Below are 22,819 nucleotides of genomic sequence, written 5' to 3'. Positions count from 1 at the left end.
AATACATAAAGAACTCTCAAAATTCAGCAGTGAAAAGGCAGTGTAATCAGAAAATGGGCAAAACACATGAAGAGAAATTTCATCAGAGAGGATATACAGATGGCAAATGAATACATGAAAAGAGGTTCAGCCTTATAGAAATCAGGAAATTGAAAACTGAAACAATACCAATACACGTAAATCAGAATGGCTAAAATAAAAAATAGTGACAACATTGAATGTTGGCAAGGATATGGAGAAACCGAATCACTTATACATTGCCAGTAGGAATGTCCAATGACACAGCCATTCTGGACAATAATTTTGCAATTTATTATAAAATTAAATATGCAATTACCATGCAGTCAGAGAATTAAACTCTTGGGTATTTATCCCAGAAAAATGAAAAGTTTTGTTCATACCAAAACTTTTGCATGAATATTCATACCTGCTTTTTTGTAATAGTCAAAAATGGGAATACCCTAGATGGTCCTCAGTGGATGAATTAAGCAGACTGTGGCACATACATTCTGTGGAGTATTAGCATACAGAGGAACAAACTATTGAGAAATGCAACAACTTGGATGTGTGTTCAGGGGTTTGTGCTAGAAGAAAAAAGCCAATCTCAAAATGTTATTTACTACATTACTATATTTACATAATATTTTTGAAATGAAAAGTTTTAGGAATGGAAAACAGACTAAAGGTTGCCAGTGGTTAGGGACAGGGAGGGGCAGAGACAGGAGGGACATGGATGTGATTATAAAAGGGCAACGGGAGGAACTATTCAGTATCTTAACAGTGGTGGCAGATACATGAACCTATTAATAAAAATCCATAGAACACAAATGAGTACAAGCAAAATCTGAATAAGATCAGTGGGTTATATTAATGTCAATGTCTTGGTTGTGATATTTGTGTAGTTTTACAACATGTTACCATCGGGGAAAACTGGGCAAAGTGAACAAGGGGTCGCTCTGTATTACTTCTTACAACTGCATGTGACTCTACAATTATGACATTTTCAATTAATAAAAAGAAAGAAGAAATAAGAGGTCAGGAGAGCAGAGCCCTCATGAGTGGGATTTGTGCTCTTGTAAGAGAGATCCCATGGAGCTCTCTGGCCCTTTCTGCCAGTTGAGGACACTGTGAGAGATCTGCAACCCTGAAGGGTCCTCCCTGAACCATGCTGTTCACATTGACCTCAGGCTTCCAACCTCCACAGCTGTGAGAAGTAAATGTCTTTGTAAGTCATCCCATCCATGGGATGTTCTTATAGCATCCCAAATGGACATGCTTCCTCTCAGAGCCAGCTGGGGGGCCTTCTGTCTCCTTCCCTAAGTATAACAAGAATTCTGGAAAAGAAAAAAAAAAAAGTGGCTTATCTCCCTTGCTGTCAGTTTCCTCCTACTGTCTCTCAATAGAGACTCTCTTCTTGGCACCTGGGAACTGTAAGACTTTTCTCCTTGCTCCTCTACTCTGCAGGAGTCAAGGTGCCTTCTGCCTCCTTTGAGCCTTCCCCTTTCACTGGGAGCCAGGCTTTCCTTTCCCTCAGCTCAGTTCCTCCCTCTTTTCTGCTGCACAGATGCAGCATTATCAGAAAGTTTGTAAATCAGAGGATAATTACTAGATTGCTTTGTAAAGGTCTTACACTAATTAGGGATACAGTTGACTCCTGAACAACACAGATTTTAACTTCAAGGGTCCACTTATATGCAAAATTTTCAACAGTAAACACAGCAGTACTGCACAATCCAAGGTTGATTGAATCCTTGGATACGGAAGGCTGACTGTGAAGTTACTGTCTGATAATCAGCTGTGCCCTAGTCAATGCCCTAACCCCCATGTTGTTCAAGCGTCAACTGTAATTATCAGGAGGGCTGAAATTCTAGGAGACTTCTGTGGCTGAGAACCACAATGGAACACAACTGTGGAATTCCTTGGCAGGAAGGCCCTCCCAGCAATGATCCATGCTGAGGGTTTCCATCAGTGTTCCATGGAGCACTGTTTTAAAATTTAGTCTGTTATGGTTTAAATTGGCAGAATCTCCCAGTTCACTTTGGAGTTCTAACTTCTTTGAAATTGCTGGTGACTTATATGCTGGAGCCACGTTAAGTTCAACTGGATGCAGATGGAGCTGATCCAGCTGCAGCAGGAATGGAGCTCAGAGCCTCCTCTCCTTTCTTGGCAGTTCCTAGAGCCTTCCTGCAGGAGCACAGGGCTCCATGGACCACTGATGGAAACCCTCAGCCTGGATCATTGCTGGGAGGGCCTTCCTGCCAAGGAATTCCACAGTTCTGTTCCACTGTGGTCCTTAGCTACAGGTTGTATAGCAATTCTGACTCTGACTGTATTTAGTTTGTTCCCAACCATTGGATGTGTTTGAGGGAAATGTGGTTAGGATTCAGGATTTGGTAAATTTATTAGCAGCTAGCTGCTTAAGAAATGCTGTAGAAAAAAACTAGAAACTAACAGCCATAATGGGGCAGGATGCATCAGTTGTTTGAATATGGCTTAATTTTTCTGTACAGGAAATTAAGTGCCAGATTGTTTTGTAGTTTGTTAGACTATTGTTTCAATACTTTATACTTGTATAAAGTAATCTTTCCTTTAAAACTGCAAATATGTGTTCATTTTGTTTATTACCAACCTTGGAATGAATTATTCATAGACATCATCATAGTTATCATCATTTCTTGAAATCATAGTTCATTCTACCATTTTCTAAATTAATAAAGAAATGTTTTTAATATTTTCTAAGTATGAAAACTCTGGTTGTTTTTCACTCTGTCCTTTCCACTTGGATCCTTTTTAAAGTCACTATTACCCAAGCATGAAAACAAATACTGGCCAAGTTGTTTTCAATTTCCAAGTATCATTTTTAGAAATAATGAGATCTTGTTTTGATTTGAATCATTGAGACCTACACTGCATACAATAGGAGGTGAGGACAGGTGTGGGTAGGTAGAAGAGTGGATATCATTCATATGCAGAGCAAAGAGCTCATTTTCTGGAAAATTGAGTTGTACAAAAAGGTGGTAAAAAGAAGGCTTTCCGTGCTTACTCGCTCAGTCGTGTCCAGCTCTTTGCGGCCCCATGGACTGTAGCCCACCAGGCTCCTCTGTCCATGGGGATTTTCCAGGCAAGAACACTGGAGTGAGTTGCCATGCCCTCCTCAAGGGGATCTTCCCAACCCAGGGATTGAACCCAGGACTCCCGCATTGCAGGTGGGATCCACCAGGAAAGAAGGCAATAAATAAAGAAGGAAATAAATATTTAATCAAAGCATTTGTTCCTAATCCAGTAGGCCAAGGAGAATTATTGTAAATTATTGGGAAAGAATTTGATGTAGTAGAAATAAAACAACAATGGCAGCAAACTATAACAGTAGGATTTGAACTGTTATCTAAGCCTTAACAATACACACAGGAGGATGCTGACCGGAGTATTCTACATTTTAGGAAATCTACCTTCCAGAGAAAAAGTGACAAAAGAGAAGTAGCCAAATGAGTTTACTTGGTCGGCAGTTGATAGCTAAGTAGCTTAAGAGAACGGGATATACCAGAAAGATGTTGGAGGCTCACAGGATCATGAATCTGTAGGAAGGACCTGCAACAGGCAGGGACCAAGGGTGCACAGAGGTGAGCAGCCACAACTAAAGAGTGTTCTGTTCACGCTCGTGATCTGGTGAGCACAGGGCCCACCACCTCAAATCTCCCTTCCGTCTTCACTGCACTCTCTCAGCAAGTTAAAAGAACAGATAAATTTGGCACATTTGGAGCCGATAGATTCTTTGAGAGACTCCATCCTGTGTTTGCCTTGTCTTTTCTAGTAAGGCCTCTTCCCTAACCTTCCCGCATACAGGGTTCATGCACCAGAGGAAATTGTGCTTCTGTTAGAAAGTGAAGGTGGATGGTAAACAATCAAAATGTGAAAAATAGGGAATTTCTTAGCAGTCTAGAGGTTTGCACTCAGAACTTTCATGGCCAGGACCCAGGTTTTGATTCCTGGTCAAAAACTGACCCACAAGCCACAGTCCAGTTCAGTCATTCAGTCGTGCCTGACTCTTTGCGACCCCATGAACCGCAGCACGCCAGGCCTCCCTGTCCATCACCAACTCCTGAAGTCCACCCAAACCCATGTCCATCGAGTCAGTGATGCCATCCAGCCATCTCATACTCTGTCGTCCCCTTCTCCTCCTGCCTCCAATCCCTCCCAGCATCAGGGTCTTTTCCAATGAGTCAGCACTTCGCAAGAGCTGGCCAAAGTATCAGAGTTTCAGCTTTAGCATCAGTCCTATCAATGAACACCCAGGACTGATCTCCTTTAGGATGGACTGGTTGGACCTCCTTGCAGTCCAAGGGACTCTCAACAGTCTTCTCCAACACCACAGTTCAAAAGCATCAGTTCTTCAGTGCTCAGCTTTCTTCACAGTCCAACTCCCACATCCATACATGACCACTGGAAAAACCATAGCCTTGACTAAACGGACCTTTGTTGGCAAAGTAATATCTCTGCTTTTCAATATGTTATCTAGGTTGGTCATAACTTTCCTTTGGAGTAAGTTTTAATTTCATGGCTGCAATCACCATCTGCAGTGATTTTGGAGCCCAAAAAATAAAGTCTGACACTGTTCCCATTGTTTCCCCATCTATTTCCCATGAAGTGATGGGACCAGATGCCATGATCTTCATTTTCTGAATGTTGAGCTTTAAGCCAACTTTTTCACTCTCCTCTTTCACTTTCATCAAGAGGCTTTTTAGTTCCTCTTTACTTTCTGCCATAAGGGTGGTGTCATCTGCATATCTGAGGTTATTGATATTTCTCCCAGCAATCTTGATTCCAGCTTGTGCTTCCTCCACCCCAATGTTTCTCATGTTGCATTCTACCTGCTTAAATAAGCAGGGTGACAATATACAGCCTTGATGAACTCCTTTTCCTATTTGGAACCCGTTTGTTGTTCCATATCCAGATCTAACTGTTGCTTCCTGACCTGCATAGAGGTTTCTCAAGAGGCAGGTCAAGTGGTCTGGTATTCCCATCTCTTGAAGAATTTTCCACAGTTTATTGTGATCCACACAGTCAAAGGCTTTGAAATAGTCAATAAAGCAGAAATAGACGTTTTTCTGGAACTATCTTGCTTTTTTGGTGATCCAGTTCATGTTGGCAATTTGATCTCTGGTTCCTCTGCCTTTTCTAAAACCAGCTTGAACATCCAGAAGTTCACGGTTCATGTATTGCTGAAGCCTGGCTTGGAGAATTTTGAGCATTACTTTACTAGTGTGTAAAATGAGTGCAATCGTGCAGTAGATTGAGCATTCTTTGGCATTGCCTTTCTTTGGGACTGGAATGAAAACTGACCTTTTCCAGTCCTGTGGCCACTGCTGAGTTTTCCAAATTTGCTGGCATATTGAGTGCAGCACTTTCACAGCATCATCTTTTAGGATTTGAAATAGCTCAACTGGAATTCCATCACCTCCACTAGCTTTGTTCATAGTGATGCTTCCTAAGGCCCACTTGACTTCACATTCCAGGATGTCTGGCTCTGGGTGAGTGATCACACCACAGTGATTATCTGGGTCATGAAGCTCTTTTTTGTACAGTTCTTCTGTATATTCTTGCCACCTCTTCTTAATATCTTCTGCTTCTGTTAGGTCCATACCATTTCTGTCCTTTATCAAGCCTATCTTTGTGTGGGTAGTTATACGTAAAATGTGTTGATAATGGATCCATGTCCATTTCGTGGAAAGTCTCTTCTGGTATTTCTTTAGCTTTAGCCTATCCAACTTTTGTTCCGAAAGAGTCAATTTGGCCGAAAGAATCAAGGAAATTCTGATCAAATTTTCCAAAAAAAAAAAAAACCAGGAGAAATACCCAGATGAATAATTTGGTCACATATTCATTTATTCAAATGTCACATCCAAAACAGGATTTGAGGTAAGCTATTTCATTCAAAATATGGTCAGTGTTCAAGTAGTGAAATATATGGGTACTGAAAGTATTGATAAATTACTGCATTTAGCTCAAAACTATCTTGCTGGAAAGGAAGCACCTTAACTTTGAACAGGGTTGGAATTTGAGGAGCTGGAACAGAGATTTGGAGTTTGTGGGACAGGCTCTTAGGTTGCCATGTGGAGCTTCCAAGAAGGATTAGAATGAAAGTATCTCTAGCAATATTAGGTCTTTTTTTTTTTTTTTTTTAACTAAATCACAGGATGGAAATTAAGGATATCTTGAGTTAACAGAAATTTTGTGTTCAGTTCAGTTCAGTTCAGTCACTCAGTCATCTCCGACTCTTTGCGACCCCATGAATCGCAGCATACCAGGCCTCCCTGTCCATCACCATCTCCCGGAGTTCACTCAGACTCACGTCCATCGAGTCAATGATGCCATCCAGCCATCTCATCCTCTGTTGTCCCCTTCTTCTCCTGCCCCCAATCCCTCCCAGCATCAGAGTCTTTTCCAATGAGTCAACTCTTCACATGAGGTGGCCAAAGTACTTTCAGCTTTAGCATCATTCCTTCCAAAGAACACCCAGGGCTGATCTCCTTTAGAATGGACTGGTTGGATCTCCTTGCAGTCCAAGGGACTCTCAAGAGTCTTCTCCAACACCACAGTTCAAAAGCATCAATTCTTCAGCACTCAGCTTTCTTCACAGTCCAACTCTCACATCCATACATGACCACTGGAAAAACCATAGCCTTGAAGAGATGGACCTTTGTTGGCAAAGTGATGTCTCTGCTTTTGAATATGCTATCTAGGTTGGTCATAACTTTCCTTCCAAGGAGTAAGCGTCTTTTAATTTCATGGCTGCAGTCACCATCTGCAGTGATTTTGGAGCCCAGAAAAATAAAGTCTGACACTGTTTCCACTGTTTCCCCATCTATTTCCCATGAAGTGATGGGACCAGATGCCATGATCTTCGTTTTCTGAATGTTGAGCTTTAAGCCAACTTTTTCACTCTCCTCTTTCACTTTCATCAAGAGTCTCTTTAGTTCCTCTTCACTTTCTGCCATAAGGATGGTGTAATGTTAAATGGACCCAATTCATTTCAAATTGACTTCAAGTTGAACAGACACCAACCATTTGAAAATTCTAGCATGAAGGGCTGATGTGTATTTCAGTTAAACTCACAGAAGAAGATGTTCAGACCCAGGGAAGCAGTACAGCCCTACAGTTTCTGCCTTGTCCAGGCCACATCCTGAGCATGGTGGGTTCCCTTCTGGGCCACATAGTCACAACCTGAGTAAGTTCAATGGAAGGTGTCCAGAGAGTTGCAAGATCTGAAAAGCATATCATGAGGAATAGCTGGAGCAACTGGAAAAGACTTAAGAGTGACATAAAAGTATATTTTAAATATATGAAGAATTGCTCTTTGGGAAAGATAGTTGGTTAATTCTAGAACTCTCAGAAAGAAAAATTAGAAGTGGATGGAATTATTGAAAGATCTTTTTCCCAGCGAGAGCCTCTCCAAAGTTGAATGATGTCAGTTTAACACGGTTAAGAGCTTGCTAGTCACTCATCCTCTTCGGCTCAGTGAATGCCAGTTGAGCACCTTCCATGTGCCATTCTCTGTGCTTGGAACACATCAGTGCGAAAAGAGACAAAAACCCTTACTCTCAAAGTGTTTACATCCTAGTAGGGCTGGGGAAGGTCCTCCCAGGTGCCACTAGCAGTAAAGAACCCACTTGCCAATGCAGGAGACACAAGAGGAGGAGAAGACACAGGGTCAGGAAGGTCCCCTGGAGGAGGGCACAGCAGTATTCTTGCCTGGAGAATCCCATGGACAGAGGAGCCTGGTGGGCTAAGGTCCATGAACTTAAGAGTCGGGTCACAAAGAGTCGGACATGAACTGAAGCGACTAAGCATGCATGCACAGGGGTGAGGAAACTTTCAATAAACGGTAAAGCAAGTCAGTAAATTACATAGCATGTTGGAATTGGAAGAGTTATGGGAAAAGAGTAGAATAAGAGAGGAGGAATGAAAGGAGGTGGCAAGGGACATGCTGTAGTGACAACAGGGTTGTTCAAGTAGGTCAGCCTCATTGAGAGGGTGACATCTGAGCAAAGACTTCGGTGAAAGGTGTGAGGAATATTCTCCTGGGGAAGAACATTCCAAGCAGACGGAAAAGACATGAGAAGACCTGAAGTGAGGATGTGCCAGCAAGGAGGGCTTCCTTAGGTCTCTAAGCAGAGCCAGGCAGAGCATTTGGGAGAGGAGGTGAAAAGAAGATCTCTGGTTTGAGCAAGTGGATTGAAGTCTCTTCCAACTTTTTATACTCCCTGAGCTTATGTTTTTCAGATAGTTCAAAGTAATTAATTTGGTATTGATGAGCAGGGTGGATTCAAGAGCAGAGATATCAGACCGTATCTCACAAATACCAGTGGTGAGGGGGCCGGACACACAGTGTAAGAAATTTATAAATGCAGACAATGCATTCAGATATTTTTATTTAAAATATTATGTATATCAAATGAAGTATGCTCGCAGACTTTGAGACTTTGCATTAGAGAATGTGAAATCAGTTAAGAGCCTAAAGGTATAATCTGCATATTAAGTCTTGGACAGGAAGTCAAAGGACAATAAAAGATAAAAGAAGAAATCAGAGAGTCTTTGGTGAAAATTATTCCTTTGTTATGATTTGACAGGGAACCAAAAAGGAAGAAAGAATCAAGAACCACTTTGTGGTTTAGACCCCAAGAAACCAGTTAATAGCAACTTTGCTTATTCTCAAGGAAGGGTCACACTGATTTTCTTCTGCTTATTGTCAATGGCCAGATACTTATTTGTCCTTTCATCATCCCACTATACATAATTACATATCGTTTAGTAACTTGAAATCCACTTAAGGAAAGAAAATATCAGCCAGTGCAAACTTCCTCAATTATTTTGTATCTACTGTGTAATTATAGTCATAAAACTTTTAAACAGAGGCTCAGAACTAATTTATTGTGATAATGACAAAGAGAGATAACACTTGGATTCCTATTGCTGCTTAACTTGTCCTGGTTCCTTGCTGCAGGTGCCTTCATTTGCAAGATGGTGCCATTTGTCCAGTCCACCGCTGTCGTGACAGAAATCCTCACGATGACCTGCATTGCTGTGGAGAGACACCAGGGGCTGGTGCATCCTTTTAAAATGAAATGGCAGTACACCAACCAAAGGGCTTTCACAATGCTGGGTGAGGACATGCCCCTGGCAGCATTAAAGCTGTGCTTCATTACAGAACAAAGAGAATTTCTGTAACGTGAACCATGTTTATGAACTAAAGGAGGAACCGCCTGTCTGTCTTGGAGGCACTGGGGTGTCATTTTACAGTTTCAGTCATCTCCGAACTTACTGTTCCCCTCCCCTCTCTCCTTGAGCCCTAGCTCAGCTCTGAAAATCTCTTCTCTCAGATTTCCCTGAGTTACTGTTCCTAACTTTTTAGCCTGGCGCTAGTGGTAAAGAACCCGCCTACCAGTGCAGTTAGGCATAAGAGATGCGGGTTCAATCCCTGATCAGGAAGATCCCCTGGAGGAGGGCACATCAACCCACTCCAGTGTTCTTGCCTGGAGAATCCCATGGACAGAGGAACCTTGTGGGCGACCATCCATAGGGTTGCAAAGAGTCGGATAGGACTGAAACGACTTAACGCGCACAGGCACACAGCTGATCTAAAATCTGTCAGTGGCATCTCCATATTAATATTCATTAGATTAGTCAGCTGTCATCCTGAGGTAAGAAGCAAGCAGATTTCAACAGGTAGGTTTTGACAGAGGCCAGGAAGGTGTGTTTAGAAGAGTGGGGAACACGGGTGCTGCCTAGACGGGTCTCAGTGCGAAGTGTACAACAGCAGAAGGCGGCAAGACCTGTGAGGACACCCAAGCGCTGGAGATGCCTGACAAAGGTGGATTTCATTCACATCCTAACTGTGCTTCAGGCACTCCTGAATCCCCAGCTTGCTGTAACCATTTCTGAATCACCCTGTGTCCTGTGATGTATGTAAACCGAAAGCAATGTCATAAAGCGTAGCACAGTGAAATGGAAAAATTTCTTTATTTGGTAATTATAATTGAGCCATTTAAAACTTCAGTGTGGTTCTCAGCGATTTGAATGCGTTATAGCTGAATAACCAGAGGTTTCAGAAGAACAAATATGATAATCAAAGAGAGCAAATATGATAATTTTTACTAATATCTCACTTGAGAGGAATGAGTAAACATTTATTTCTGCTGTAAGAATTTAGCCAGCATGGGATAGTAGAGTTACAGAAAGAACTCCTGAAGGTTTTGCTACACTAAACTCTTTGAAATAATTTGAACCGAAGAGATAGGCCCATAGAGGGAAAAAACTGTTAATTATTTTCAAATTTGTCACATTCTCCCTGAAAAAGAATTCAAAGACCTCTTGGCTTTTAATAATTGACATGTTTCCACCATCAGAACATCTGAAAATAGCATGTGGGTGTGGAAAGAGGGTTAGGAAAGAAATACATGGAGGGCGGAAGTTATTTTCAAAAAGACAGAGAAGGAAAGAGAGTTTTGACATTTGAAGGCAAAGTTGATAATAGGCAGCCAAGGCAGTTCCTACTCAAAAAAGTCGTAGGAGACAGAAAGGCATTTAAATCAAGAAGGTTCATCTCCCCAAGAGGCTTTCCGCAGCACTGACTCATGTCTCCCTCTGTCTCTGTCACTAGGGAAACCAGCTGTGTCCTCTCACTGGGTCCGCCCCCTCACTGGGTCCGCCCCCTCACTGGGTCCGCCCCCTCACTGGGTCCGCCCCCTCACTGGGTCCGCCCTCTAGATGAATCCCCCACCCCCATGCCTCAGCCGGCAGAACCTGCTAGGCTTCCTTGCCTAGATTATACCACTTATTGCCCTTCTATCACTGAGCAGACAGTGGAGTCAAGAGAACTGGCAATGAGCTAAGCCAGGTAGGCTCAATTCCTCCAAAATTTCTACTAAAGACTGGAAAAATGATTGGATATGAGATAACAATAAAATAATTATTGGACTAGAAGAGAATGGATGTGTGTAGAAATGAAGAGAGAGTGGGGGGCAGAAACAGAGACAATGATCTGTGAGCCTGAGGACAACCTTGAATCATTGATTCATGATAACTTTCTATAGGTGGTGTCAGTCCGTGTGTATCTTTATAATAAATTCCAATCACAGTTTAAGTGGGTTCCTTGAGATCTACAGCTACGCAGTGTTTTTTTTAAATGCTCCCACTCAATACACAAAGAGCAAGCAGAGTTTGAGCTGGGAAATTTTCTTCAAAAGCAGTGCTCTTGGTTCTGGCCTTGCCCTGGTATGTTAAGATTCTCTTTTGTTCTTTGCTAAGGAATGCATCATTGAAGTAATCCCCTCAACAAACTCATGGAAAACGGGAAATTTGGAAAAAGTACTCTGGTTTTTTTTTACACATGTTTGTTTTGTAAACAAGAAAATAATGCTTATATAATTATGCTTAAAATAAATATAATTTCAACTTTAAGAAGCTATAGAGGATTCACTCTATCATGTTTATGTTATTCATCCATTCAAAAAACAAACAGTAGGTGCCCAATCAGTTCCTGCCAAGGGAAATGGGAGCTGAGACCAATTCTGTAAATTCCTCATGAGAGGACTCGGGCGTGAAGAACGTGAACAGAAATGTCACAGGACACAGAGAGGCAAGCGACATTGTAGAGAACCTCCGGGACCCTTTTAAGGAATTTGCGCTTTATCCAGCAACAGCTTTTTATTCTTTAAATTAGTTGCTTAATTACTTTTAATTGGAGGATAATTTATATTGTGATGGTTTTTGCTGTACATCAGCATGCATCGGCCATAGGCATACACGCGTCCCCTCCCTCCTGAACCCCTCTTTCACCTCCCTCCCCACTCCTTCCCTCCAGGTTGGGTTCCCTGTGTCATGCATATATCAAACTCCCACTGGCTACCTATTTTACCGATATGTTTCAGCGCTATTCTCGAAAATCATCCCTCCCTCTCCTTCTCCCAATGTGTCCAAAAGTCTGTTCTTTATGCTCCAGTGACGATTTGGAGGGTAGAGTGGAAAATGTGAGGAGACCACTGCCCTGCGCCAGGGAAAATATGATGCGGTCCCTTGAACATAAGGAGTCTTTATGGTTAGAGAATTAAGCGCAGGTGGATTTTGCTTTGCTGAGTTGCATTCTAATAATCTTAACGTTTTACAGGGCTGGTCTGGCTGGTGGCCATCATCGTGGGAGCTCCCATGTGGCATGTGCAACGACTTGAGGTAGACTGGGGGCTGGGATTGGTAATCAGTGTTGAAATGTTTTTCCACCCCTCTTACTTGTAATCATTTTCCTCCCTGCAAGCACATTACTGCAAATTTGTGTGATCTCAATTTTTTCACTGGAGGTTTTTCAAGTGGAATAAAATAATTTGCTTTAAGATAGTTTTCTCTGCTTTTTTCAGCTCTTCCTTGAACTTATATTGTTAAGACTTTAATGCTTAAAATAAAATGTTCCAGGGTCACTTTCTGCATTTGCCTGACATGCCGTTGCTGGTGTTGTTCAGTGTCTTGTTACATCCTAAGAGTTTGATGCTTGCTCTAGATTTTTCTTTTGTTTTTAAGTCACAAAAAAATGTTAACCATTTATCTACTTATTGGTTGATTTTCCTTCATAAGCACTTCCGCTGCCTCTTAGTCACTGACAAATATCTGAACTGGAACATGCAAGCCATTGATTTGTGAACCTGAGAATGACCTTAAATGATTGATTCTTAATAACTTTCTATACGTGATATCAGTCTGTGTGTATCTTTATAATAAAGATAAACCTCTCTGTTCCCCTCACACCTCTGTCAGCTGGGCCCAGCCTGCAGTGGTGATTCACAGTGAAGAAAACACTGCACCATTTTTGGTGACCTGGTCTCTTTACTGGGGCCTACTTGAATGTGTCCTGCCTGGGAGAGCTAGTGTAGACAGTGGTCTTCAAAGACACAAGAGGATTGCTCACATGGCCTCTGAGATAATTTTTTAAATTACTTATCTTTTGTACCTTTTTAAATTAGTATAGGTAAACATGAAGCTGCTGGACACTCAGTGTTCCCCTGGCCAGGATATCAAATGAGCCCTCAGGCAAGAGTGCATTTTAAAAAGTGACTTAGGGCTTCCCTGGTGGCTCAGGTGGTAAAGAATCTACCTGCAGTGCAGGAGACTCAGGTTTGATCCCTGTATTGGGAAGATCCCATGGAGAAGGGAATGGCTACCCACTCCAGTATTCTTGCCTGGAGAATTGCATGAACAGAGGAGCCTGGCAGGCTATAGTCCGTGGGATCGCATAGAGTCGGATACGACTGAGCGACTGACCCTTTCACTTTTCACTTTGATGTTCGATGCAACCTGTATATAAATGAGCTTGAGTGCACAGGTAACAACAGAAGGCAGTTTTATTCTCTCTTACCACCTCTAAAAATGTGATGGATGAAGCCTTGAATGGGTCCTGTAACTCTTGTGGTCATTCAGAGAATAAAATTCCTCCGGTCATTTTCAGTCACAAGAACAGTAACTGGTCACTGAATATTGTTAGTTCCCTTATCAAAATATCCAGTCCAGTGTCACAATCCCTCAAGTCCATACTTTCAAATCAATTTAAGATATCTCCCTTTCCCCAGTTTGAGCCATTTTAGGCCTAGAATCCTAGGGTATGGAGAGGAGCTTTGATCCCCTTATTCTGCAGATTACTGTTTCTCATGATTGATTCTTTATTTCATGGGTTCCTCACAAATAATATCCCTGGGGCTTCCAATGGCTACTCCCTTCCTTAAGCTTTCACACACAGCTGGACGTGGCCAACTCCTTTCTCTGAGGCTGCCCTTATTTCCAGCAGGAAACCCATACCTTTAAAAATAACCCAACCCAGTTCCCATAGGGAGTCTAATTCTGGCTCACAGAACACAAGGAGATATGTCCATTTTTAAAAATAAAATTATTTTATCATATGCTTTAAATATATTTTAAAATATAACTCATTTATTTTGTAGAAAATTAATTAAATCTAATTGGCAAAACCAGTTCCCTCTGTCAGCCGGATCAGCCAAATCAGATTTGCTTTCTGTCAAGAAAAAGTATGATTTCATTTTTCAAGTCAAATAAATGTATTAATACGCTCTCCCACGGCCACCTTCTCCCTCCTAAATTGTATTAGCAAGAGTGCAAGCATGCAAGACGCTTTAATTCCTCAGCCAGCTGAAATGAAGTGCCAGTGATGTCACCATTTGCACTGATGTTCTCTTTGCTTTGCTCCTGCTGCGCTCTCTCCCAGGAGTGATGTATCTGACAGCTTTCAGGGGCTGGAAGCAACAAGGTGGTTAAGTTAAAGTTGTCATCACTTCTGCCCTTTACTATGCAGATAATGGGAATTCACATCTCATCAACTGTCAAAACACCTTTTTTTCTTTTTCTAATGTCAAGTTTCCCCTGAATAGAAATCCATTTAATACAGGGAAAGGCACAAAACCCTGTCCTGGATTTATGGTGCCTTGATCAAGGGGGCTTCACTGACATCCATAGTTTGGACTACCTCTTATTTTGGTGGTCCAGAGTGAGATTGCAGTTGGGTGAGAGATAGGACTTGTGGAGACTGAAAGAAGGGGGATTATGAAAAAGGAATTGGGAATGTAGACCCAGCATGACACTTCAACCCCACCCCCACACATTCTCTTAGGTAGTGAGATTTTTGGAGAATTGTGAGTTTAGACATAGAAGGTCTGAAATTGGTTCCCATGAAACCATCTGAGCACACCCTCTTGTCTCTTCTCAGAGACAAGAAGGTCTCTGCTTGTCCCCAGGGGAAAGTGCATAGTTCAGAGGCTGTCAGCCTCTCCTTATGCTTTAGAATGCATCAGTAGGTGACCCCCATGGTTTTAGGCCCTGTGGGCTCTGCTTACATGAGTCAGAATGAGCTTCACCTTCATATCCTCTTCCCAGGGAGTACAGACCTTGAAGTTATTGTTTAATACTTTCATTCCTCATTGCATTTGAAAAGTAATGCCTAGATCAAAACTTGAATTGTCATACTTTTGATAACAATACCAGAAAGCTTCCCACCCACCGCCCCCGCCATTCAATTGGCTTTGAAGATTGGTGATAATACTCTGGGAATGGAGGCCGAAATATGTGTTAAGACTTAAATGTTCCTCATCTGTAAAGCTCCAGAGTGACTCAGATGACAAGAATTTTGATCAATTCTCTAACTTTAATTCCTATTATCCAGATATATGACTTTTGAATGTACTGTAAATGTTTAATTTTTCTCATATTAGCATTTTCTATGGTTTCCCTGGTGGCTTGGTTGTAAGCAATCCACTTGCCAATGCAGGAGACATGAGTTTGATCCCTGGATCAGAAAAATCCCCTGGAGAAGGAAATGGCAACCCACTCCAGTACAATATTCTTGCCTGGGAAATCCCATGGACAGAGGAGCCTGGCAGGCTATAGTACATAGGCTCGCAAAAGAGTTGGACGTGACTGAGCGACTAAACAACAGCAACAAATTGTAATTGTTATTATTAATTTTTGAACTCATAAGTCAGTCTCTTAGAAATAGTACTTAGAAATTGCCTTTCTGTATAATATATACGTCAAAGGCTTATAATTGGGTCTGAATATTAGTACACTGGCAATAGTTCAGATTCTAATTTCTCATTCATCTCAAAATCTAAAAGCTACAAGTTTCCTCTCTAAAATCTTTGTGAACAGCATGATCACTACAATCTGAAACAGCAGTAGCAAAATACAGAATTTCAGTTCAGAAACAAAATGCATATTTTTGGTACTTATTCAATTGGAAGAAGTCTGATGCCTTGTCAAAACTGATCTCATCAACAATTGAGGAAGCAAAATCATGTAACAGCAAACTAGCTGGTTGCTTTCCCATGTGGCACAGTGATAAAGTATCTGCCTGTCAGTGCAGGAGATGCAAGAGACAGGGTTTGATCCCTGGGTTGGAAAGATCCCCTAGAGAAGGAAATGGCAACCCACTCCAAGATTCTTGCCTGGGAAATCCCATAAACACAGGAGCCTGGTGGGCTACAGTCCAGAGGGTTGCAAAGAGTCAGCTGTGACTAAGTGATGGAGTATGCATGCAGCATAACCAGCTGGCATGCTAGAATAAAATATTTTTTTCATACATACTTTGGTCATTCTAGTGTTCTTTCTTTCACTCAACTGAAAATTTAATGCTGCTGCTGCTGCTAAGTCATGTCAGTCATGTCTGACTCTGTGCAACCCCATAGACAGCAGCCTACTAGGTTCCTCCATCCCTGGGATTCTCCAGGCAGGAACACTGGAGTGGGTTGCCATTTCCTTGACTATCATGTAAGAAGGTGGAAAAGATTTTTTTTTTAAAGTGAACAGGCTATGGACCTCGATTCCATTTAAAATCGAAAAGAAAATATCAAACTGTCAAGTATCTAAGCAGTGAAGGCGAGAAAGCACACTTCACAACAAAAGAAGAAGCAAAATTGTATCTCATTTGAAATATGTACCCACAGTAAACATGTGAGGCTCTGAGAAGCCTGCCTGACAGTAGACTTGGTTGCTTTGTGTGCTTTGATGCTGCCTCTGGCTCTTCTAACTGAATTATACTTATTTTAAAGATTAAGTATGACTTCTTATATGAGAAAGAACATGTGTGCTGCTTGGAAGAGTGGAGCAGCCCTGTGCACCAGAAAATCTACACCACCTTCATCCTTGTCATCCTTTTCCTCCTGCCTCTCATGGTGATGCTTATCCTGTACAGTAAGATTGGCTATGAACTTTGGATAAAGAAAAGAGTTGGGGATGGCTCTGTGCTTCGAACTATTCATGGAAAAGAAATGTCAAAAATAGCCAGGTGTGTTGCATGGAACATTCACCTGTTTAAAACATTCACCTGTTTTAGAGACCGTAGCCAGAGATCTCAGATGCCTGGATAATGTAATCAAAGTGTCATTGGTAATTTATGTCGCGCACATGCGCTGACTTTGAACTTTTTATTTTACATATGACAGAAAGAAAGAGCAAGATCACCAGCTCCCAAGTTAGAGGGGGAGGTCACTGTTACAGATAATTGCCTGAAAATTTTTTAATTGTTATATTTTCATCTGCATGTTGATGCAAATTGTTGTGACTCTCTCCTTTCTGCTACTCCCCAGCCACTTGATGTAGATAAATCTCCTTACTCCCAAGCCCCTGACTTTCCTCATATGTACTAGAAAGCATCAAAATATCCATCCATACTTCCTCCTGTACAAGTAATGATGCTAAAAGATTTGAGATGATATGTATAAAAATACTCTGGAAACCAGAGTATGTTATTTATTTTAAATTGTTATCTTATATTTTATTTTGGGGCTTCCCTGATGGCTGGCTCAGTTGGTAAAGAATCTGCCTGCAATGCAGGAGACTTGGGTTCAATCCCTGGATTGGGAGAAGGGAATGGCAACCCACTCCAGTATTCTTGCCTGGAAAATCTCATGGACAGAAGAGCTTGGTGGGCTGCAGTCCATGAGGTCGCAAAGAGTCGACGCGACTGAGCAACTAACACACACATACATACCCAAAGAATGATGCTAAAAAGAGTGAGATGATACATATGAAAGTCCTTTGGAGGTGAGAGTATGTTATTTATTTAATTTAAAATAATTTAATTATTAAATAAAAATTAAAATAATTTAATTATTTTATATGTTATTTTTACCTAAGGGCTTTACTTTCTGATCATATGGACTAACAGAAATTTAAAAACACAATTACTGCTACGGTACTTGTGGGCCATTTGGTTTATTTTATAAGCTACACTGCATGGCACCAGCTTAGAAGTCTAGTGGTGTGGCGGTTTATCATTTCTTGAAGTGTGCAGCGACCTCTAGTGCCCGATTTGTATAAAGACGTACTACGGCTCCATGTACAGGGTGCTAAGCTGTTCAGCATCTTGGGACTATTGCTGATTTAGCTCTCTTTTCCTCCGAAGAAAAGGCTAACACGTTGAGATAATAATGAATGCGACTCGTTAAAATTTGAAAATGCGCAGATCTCTTGCAGACGTTAATCGTGACTAATAGAGAAAACTCTGAATCCCTGGTTAATCATATTATTTAATTATATAATGGAAGATTACGTTTTAATTCTGTCCTGAGGACTTCCCATATTTTTCTATCACAGGCATGAGTGTTTTTTGATATAAAATGAATAAGAGCTTTGGCACTGAAGTTAGACTGCCTACATTTAAATCCAAACTAAACTTTATCGTTTAAATTCTCAACTTTCTGATCTGCAAAGCCATCTGACTTTGCAAGTTACTTAACCTTCTCTGAGCAGAAGGCAATGGCAACCCAGTCCAGTACTCTTGCCCGGAAAATCCCATGGACGGAGGAGCCTCGTGGGCTGCAGTCCATGGGGTCGCGAAGAGTCGGAGACAACTGAGTGACTTCACTTTCACTTTTCCCTTTTATGCATTGGAGAAAGAAATGGCAACCCACTCCAGTATTCTTGCCTGGAGAATCCCAGGGACGGAGGAACCTGGTAGGCTGCCGTCTATGGGGGCGCACAGAGTCGGACATGACTGAAGAGACTTAGCAGTAACCTTCTCTGTGCCTCAGTTCCTGCTTCTGTCCAATGGCTTGTCAGGAAGATTAATCTGTGCCAAGCATCCAGCATGCTGCTAGGCTCATAATGAGCACGTATCTTAAGGATATTTGTAATATTAGAAATATAGGGATGAGGATAGTAACGATGGGGAAGGATGATAAACAGCTCACAGTTAGCTTGTCATGAGCTTCATTAGAGGCTTCCCTCGTGGCTCAGTGGTAGAGAATTCACCTGCAGTGCAGGAGATGCAAGAGACAGAGGTTCGATCCATGAGTTGGGAAGATCCCCTGAAGAAGGGCATGATAACCCACTCCAGTATTCTTGCCTGGAGAATCCCATGGACAGAGGAGCCTGGTGGGCTACAGTCCTTAGGGTCACAAAGAGTTAGACACAACTGAAGAGACTGAGCATACACAAGCTTCATTTACATTTGAAAATTATCACTGAGAGGTCTAAACTTGACACATCTGCCAAGGAAAAGTTAACTGACACAGTGTATCCTTATGGACCCAGGAAGAAGAAGCGAGCTGTCGTTATGATGGTGACAGTGGTGGCTCTCTTTGCTGTGTGCTGGGCACCTTTCCACATTGTTCACATGATGATGGAATACAGTGAGTGACTGTCCTTCTCACTTGATGGAAGTTTTGGTTCATTCCCTGATAGAATGGACAGTGAATCATTGAAATATTTAGCCATTCACTTGGGTAATCAAATCTCAAACATTTACTAGGTTTCTTTCAAATTTACAAGATAACCAGATCATTATGTGATGGGTAATTATATATGAGTTTGATCAAAGCTTTAGTAATTATAGAAAATAAAGAAAAATGTTTGAGATGCATCTCCCATGCTATGCCTTCTGGTCTCCCTAAACCATTTAAACCTTGGAAGAAGTGTGACATCCTGTGAGTGTTCCCTATTTGGAACCCACACGTGAACCACATGAATTTAATAACACCCAGGATTTCAGCTAGATCTTTAATATATCATCTCTGATAATCTGAGCCTTAACATGGTTCTCAGATGATTTGTTTCTGTAAGACAAGTGGACATTTGAAGGGTGACTGCATCTTCCAGTTTATGTGAAGCTTGAAATCATGTTGAAATGCAATAAGCCCTCTAACATGTGCTGGGCTTGTAACCCTAGATTCTTTAACAAGGAGGACTCATCACAATGAGTCCTCTTCTTCAGACATCAGATGGCTCTCCCCAAAGTCTTGGAGAATTTTTCACAGAGAATTTTACATAGTTGTACAAGTGTAACTGTTTCATAAAGATGGAAGATAAACAAAAATGTTGTTTTATATTCATTCAAACAAATGTCCATTCTAAAGGATTATTTTTTTATTTCAGGCAACTTGGAGAAGGAATATGACGATGTTACAATCAAGATGATTTTTGCTATAGTGCAAATAATTGGATTCTCCAATTCCATCTGTAATCCAATTGTTTATGCATTTATGAATGAAAACTTCAAAAAGAATTTTTTATCTGCAGTTTGTTATTGCATTGTAAAAGAAACCTTATCCCCAGCACGAAGGCATGGAAATTCAGGGATTACGATGATGCAGAAGAAAGCAGTGTTTTCCCGGAAAGGGAACCCAGTTGAGGAGACCAAAGGAGAAGCCTTCAGTGATGGCAATATTGAAGTCAAGTTGTGTGAACAACCTGAAGAGAAGAAACATCTCAAACGACACCTTACCCTCTTTAATTCTGAACTTTCGGAGAATTCTGGTTTAGGCAGTGGGCATTAATTATAACTGTCTTCATAATTCATGCTATTCATAGCTGAATCTGAAAATTATTTTGAACAGAAGTTAAAGACTTGCTTTTTATCTAAAAGCCTTCTCCATGTGCAGTCAGTGTAATGTGGCTTTCTATTTATTGCTAAGTTGGATGAGATCGTTTAACACTTGTATTTTTTTTCTGAAGTTTAACAGTTGAACACTATAATGTAATTTTTAGTGCACCATTGAAGGTTGGTGATAGTCTCTTGCAAATGAAGTGTGTCCAATAATCATAAAGCCAAAGACAGTGAAGACACAGCAGAGTGACAGCTTAGGTTTTGAGCCAGATGCTTGGGTTTCAGTTTCTTACCCATCACCATGGTTGTAATGACTGACCAGCCACTCAATGTCTTCAAGTCTCCTTTCCTTCTTGCGTAAACTGGAGTGGTTCCTCCAACTCCAGGAAGTTTCTGCTGCTGCTGCTGCTGCTGCTAAGTCGCTTCAGTCATGTCCGACTCTGTGCGACCCCATGGATGGCAGCCTACCAGGCTCTGCCGTCCCTGGGATTCTCCAGGCAAGAGTACTGGAGTAGGGTGCCATTGCCTTCTCTGAGGAAGTTGCTACCAAAACAAAATGAGATAGCAGTGGGAATGCACTTTGCATTCTGAAGCACCCAAGTTCTGAAGCATTATTGTAGTTCTTCATGTCTCGGTACCGCCCCACCCTGTATCTGTTCTCTTTTCCTTTCTGAGACTTGACCTCAACCCTATTCAACCTTTCACATGTCCCTGTTTTGTAGCTAGTTTCTTTCATCAAAAAGAATATTCCTGGGATCCTCATTCATAAGTTGACTATAGTATACTTTGGAGAAGGAAAAGGCAAGCCACTCCAGTATTCTTGTCTGGAAAATCCCATGGGCAGAGAAGCCTGGTGGACTCCAGCTCATGAGGTCACAAAGAATTGGACACAACTGAATGACTAAGCACATAATACATTTAGGCCAATCTAGCTATATCAAATATTTATATTTTTAAAACTTTTATTTTCACTAGTGGGATGAAAGACTTTTTGTCATGTTAAAGGGCTTTTAGGTGTAGTTAGAATCAGCTGCAAGTCCATGACATTTTATCATGCCCCAAACTGACCCTCAAGAGCGCTGGATCAGGAAGAACAACAGAGTTCCTCACCTGTATTCCTGACCTAATTCTCCCTTAAACACAGCCCCTCTCCTTTTTGTCTTTTCCTCTTACTCCCAAATGTCATGGTTCCAGTGGTCACCCTCATCATACTCTGTTGCTTCCCCTTTATTATCTGAGCTTCCCAAATTCCATTCATCACAGCCTCGTGACCAAAGTGTTTCTTCTGCCTCCAACACTTCTTCTTCCAGCCAGGTATTAGAAAGAAAGGGAAGCTCAAAAATTCTTAAGGTATTTCACTTGTAGAGCTTTCAGGTTTGGGAACCAATGAATGCAGGCCACTGATATCTTTCAAAATACAGACATTTAATTTTATATGTATGTTAATGTGAGCATGGTTTTAAAAAAAACACACAGATGAAACGGTGTATGATACTGAGGCCACTGATATCTTTCAAGATACAGACATTTAATTTTATAGGTATGTTAATGTGAGCATGGTTTAAAAAACACACACAGATGAAACAGTGTATGATACTGAGGGAAATATGACAGAAGAAAATTAATAGTCAAGAGGAAAAACTGATTATTTGGTTGTGTTAAAATGGCCTCACCATGGGTTATTTATATATACTGTTCTCCTGTTTTCCCTAGTTACTCTGTAGCAAAACAGTGATTATCACTATGCCATCAAAAATAAATCATACTCACTGACTTTTGGTTATAGTTATTTGGCCAATATCCATATGACTTTTCCTAAATTTGATGTTACACATGCTCCTAATATGTCAATGAAGAACAAATAATACTATTCCTGACTCTTTAATTATTAAGACTGTTGTTATTTCATTGCTAAGCCATTTCAACTCCTTTGGACCCCAGTGGCTGAGGCCTGCCAGGCTCCTCTGTCCATGGGATTTCCTAGGCAAGAATACTGAAGTGGGTTGCCATTCCCATCTCCAGGGGAATCTTCTTGACCCAGGGATTGAACCTGTGTCTCCTGTATTGGCAGGTAGATTCTTTACTGTCTGGGCCAGCAGGGAAGCCCAATTCCCAAAGGTTGATTATTAATCACCATGATGAAGAGAAAGAGCTGGTAAGTAAGAGAGAAATGGCAGCCACACAAATTCTGGTTGTTCGGTGATTCTTTACCACTGAGCCACTTGGGAAGCCCATGGTTAAGGAGGGGGGTAAAGAAAACTATTCTTCCATTTACCAGCCTTTGGGTAAAATGTCTATGAAATCAGTGAAAAGATCTGTACCCCTGTTCAGATGCTTAAGTCTTTTGTTTCACTCTGGAACACTGTGCCAAAAAGATCTCTGTGTATTGACCAATATGGTGACATAATCAAAAAGGGAGAGGACAATCTTTCAAACAAATGCTTCCAA

General features: G+C 41.3%; 1 protein-coding gene across 1 annotated transcript in view; it reads left to right on the top strand.

The window, feature by feature from the left end:
• QRFPR (pyroglutamylated RFamide peptide receptor) overlaps positions 1 to 22,242 on the top strand; it is a 60,545-nt gene extending 38,303 nt beyond the window's left edge. The window contains exons 2-6 of the mRNA XM_005897380.3: positions 9,002 to 9,160; positions 12,164 to 12,225; positions 16,596 to 16,831; positions 19,081 to 19,178; positions 19,921 to 22,242. Coding sequence (XP_005897442.1) covers positions 9,002 to 9,160; positions 12,164 to 12,225; positions 16,596 to 16,831; positions 19,081 to 19,178; positions 19,921 to 20,321 — 956 coding nt within the window. The 3' untranslated portion in view covers positions 20,322 to 22,242. The remainder of the gene's footprint in view (positions 1 to 9,001; positions 9,161 to 12,163; positions 12,226 to 16,595; positions 16,832 to 19,080; positions 19,179 to 19,920) is intronic.
• The last annotated feature ends 577 nt before the right edge of the window (positions 22,243 to 22,819 follow it).

This window comes from Bos mutus, chromosome 6, assembly GCF_027580195.1.
Source record: "Bos mutus isolate GX-2022 chromosome 6, NWIPB_WYAK_1.1, whole genome shotgun sequence".
NCBI classification, from domain to species: domain Eukaryota; kingdom Metazoa; phylum Chordata; class Mammalia; order Artiodactyla; family Bovidae; genus Bos; species Bos mutus.
The sequence above is the reverse complement of the archived record's forward strand: the minus strand, read 5'-3'. Positions and strand labels throughout refer to the sequence as shown.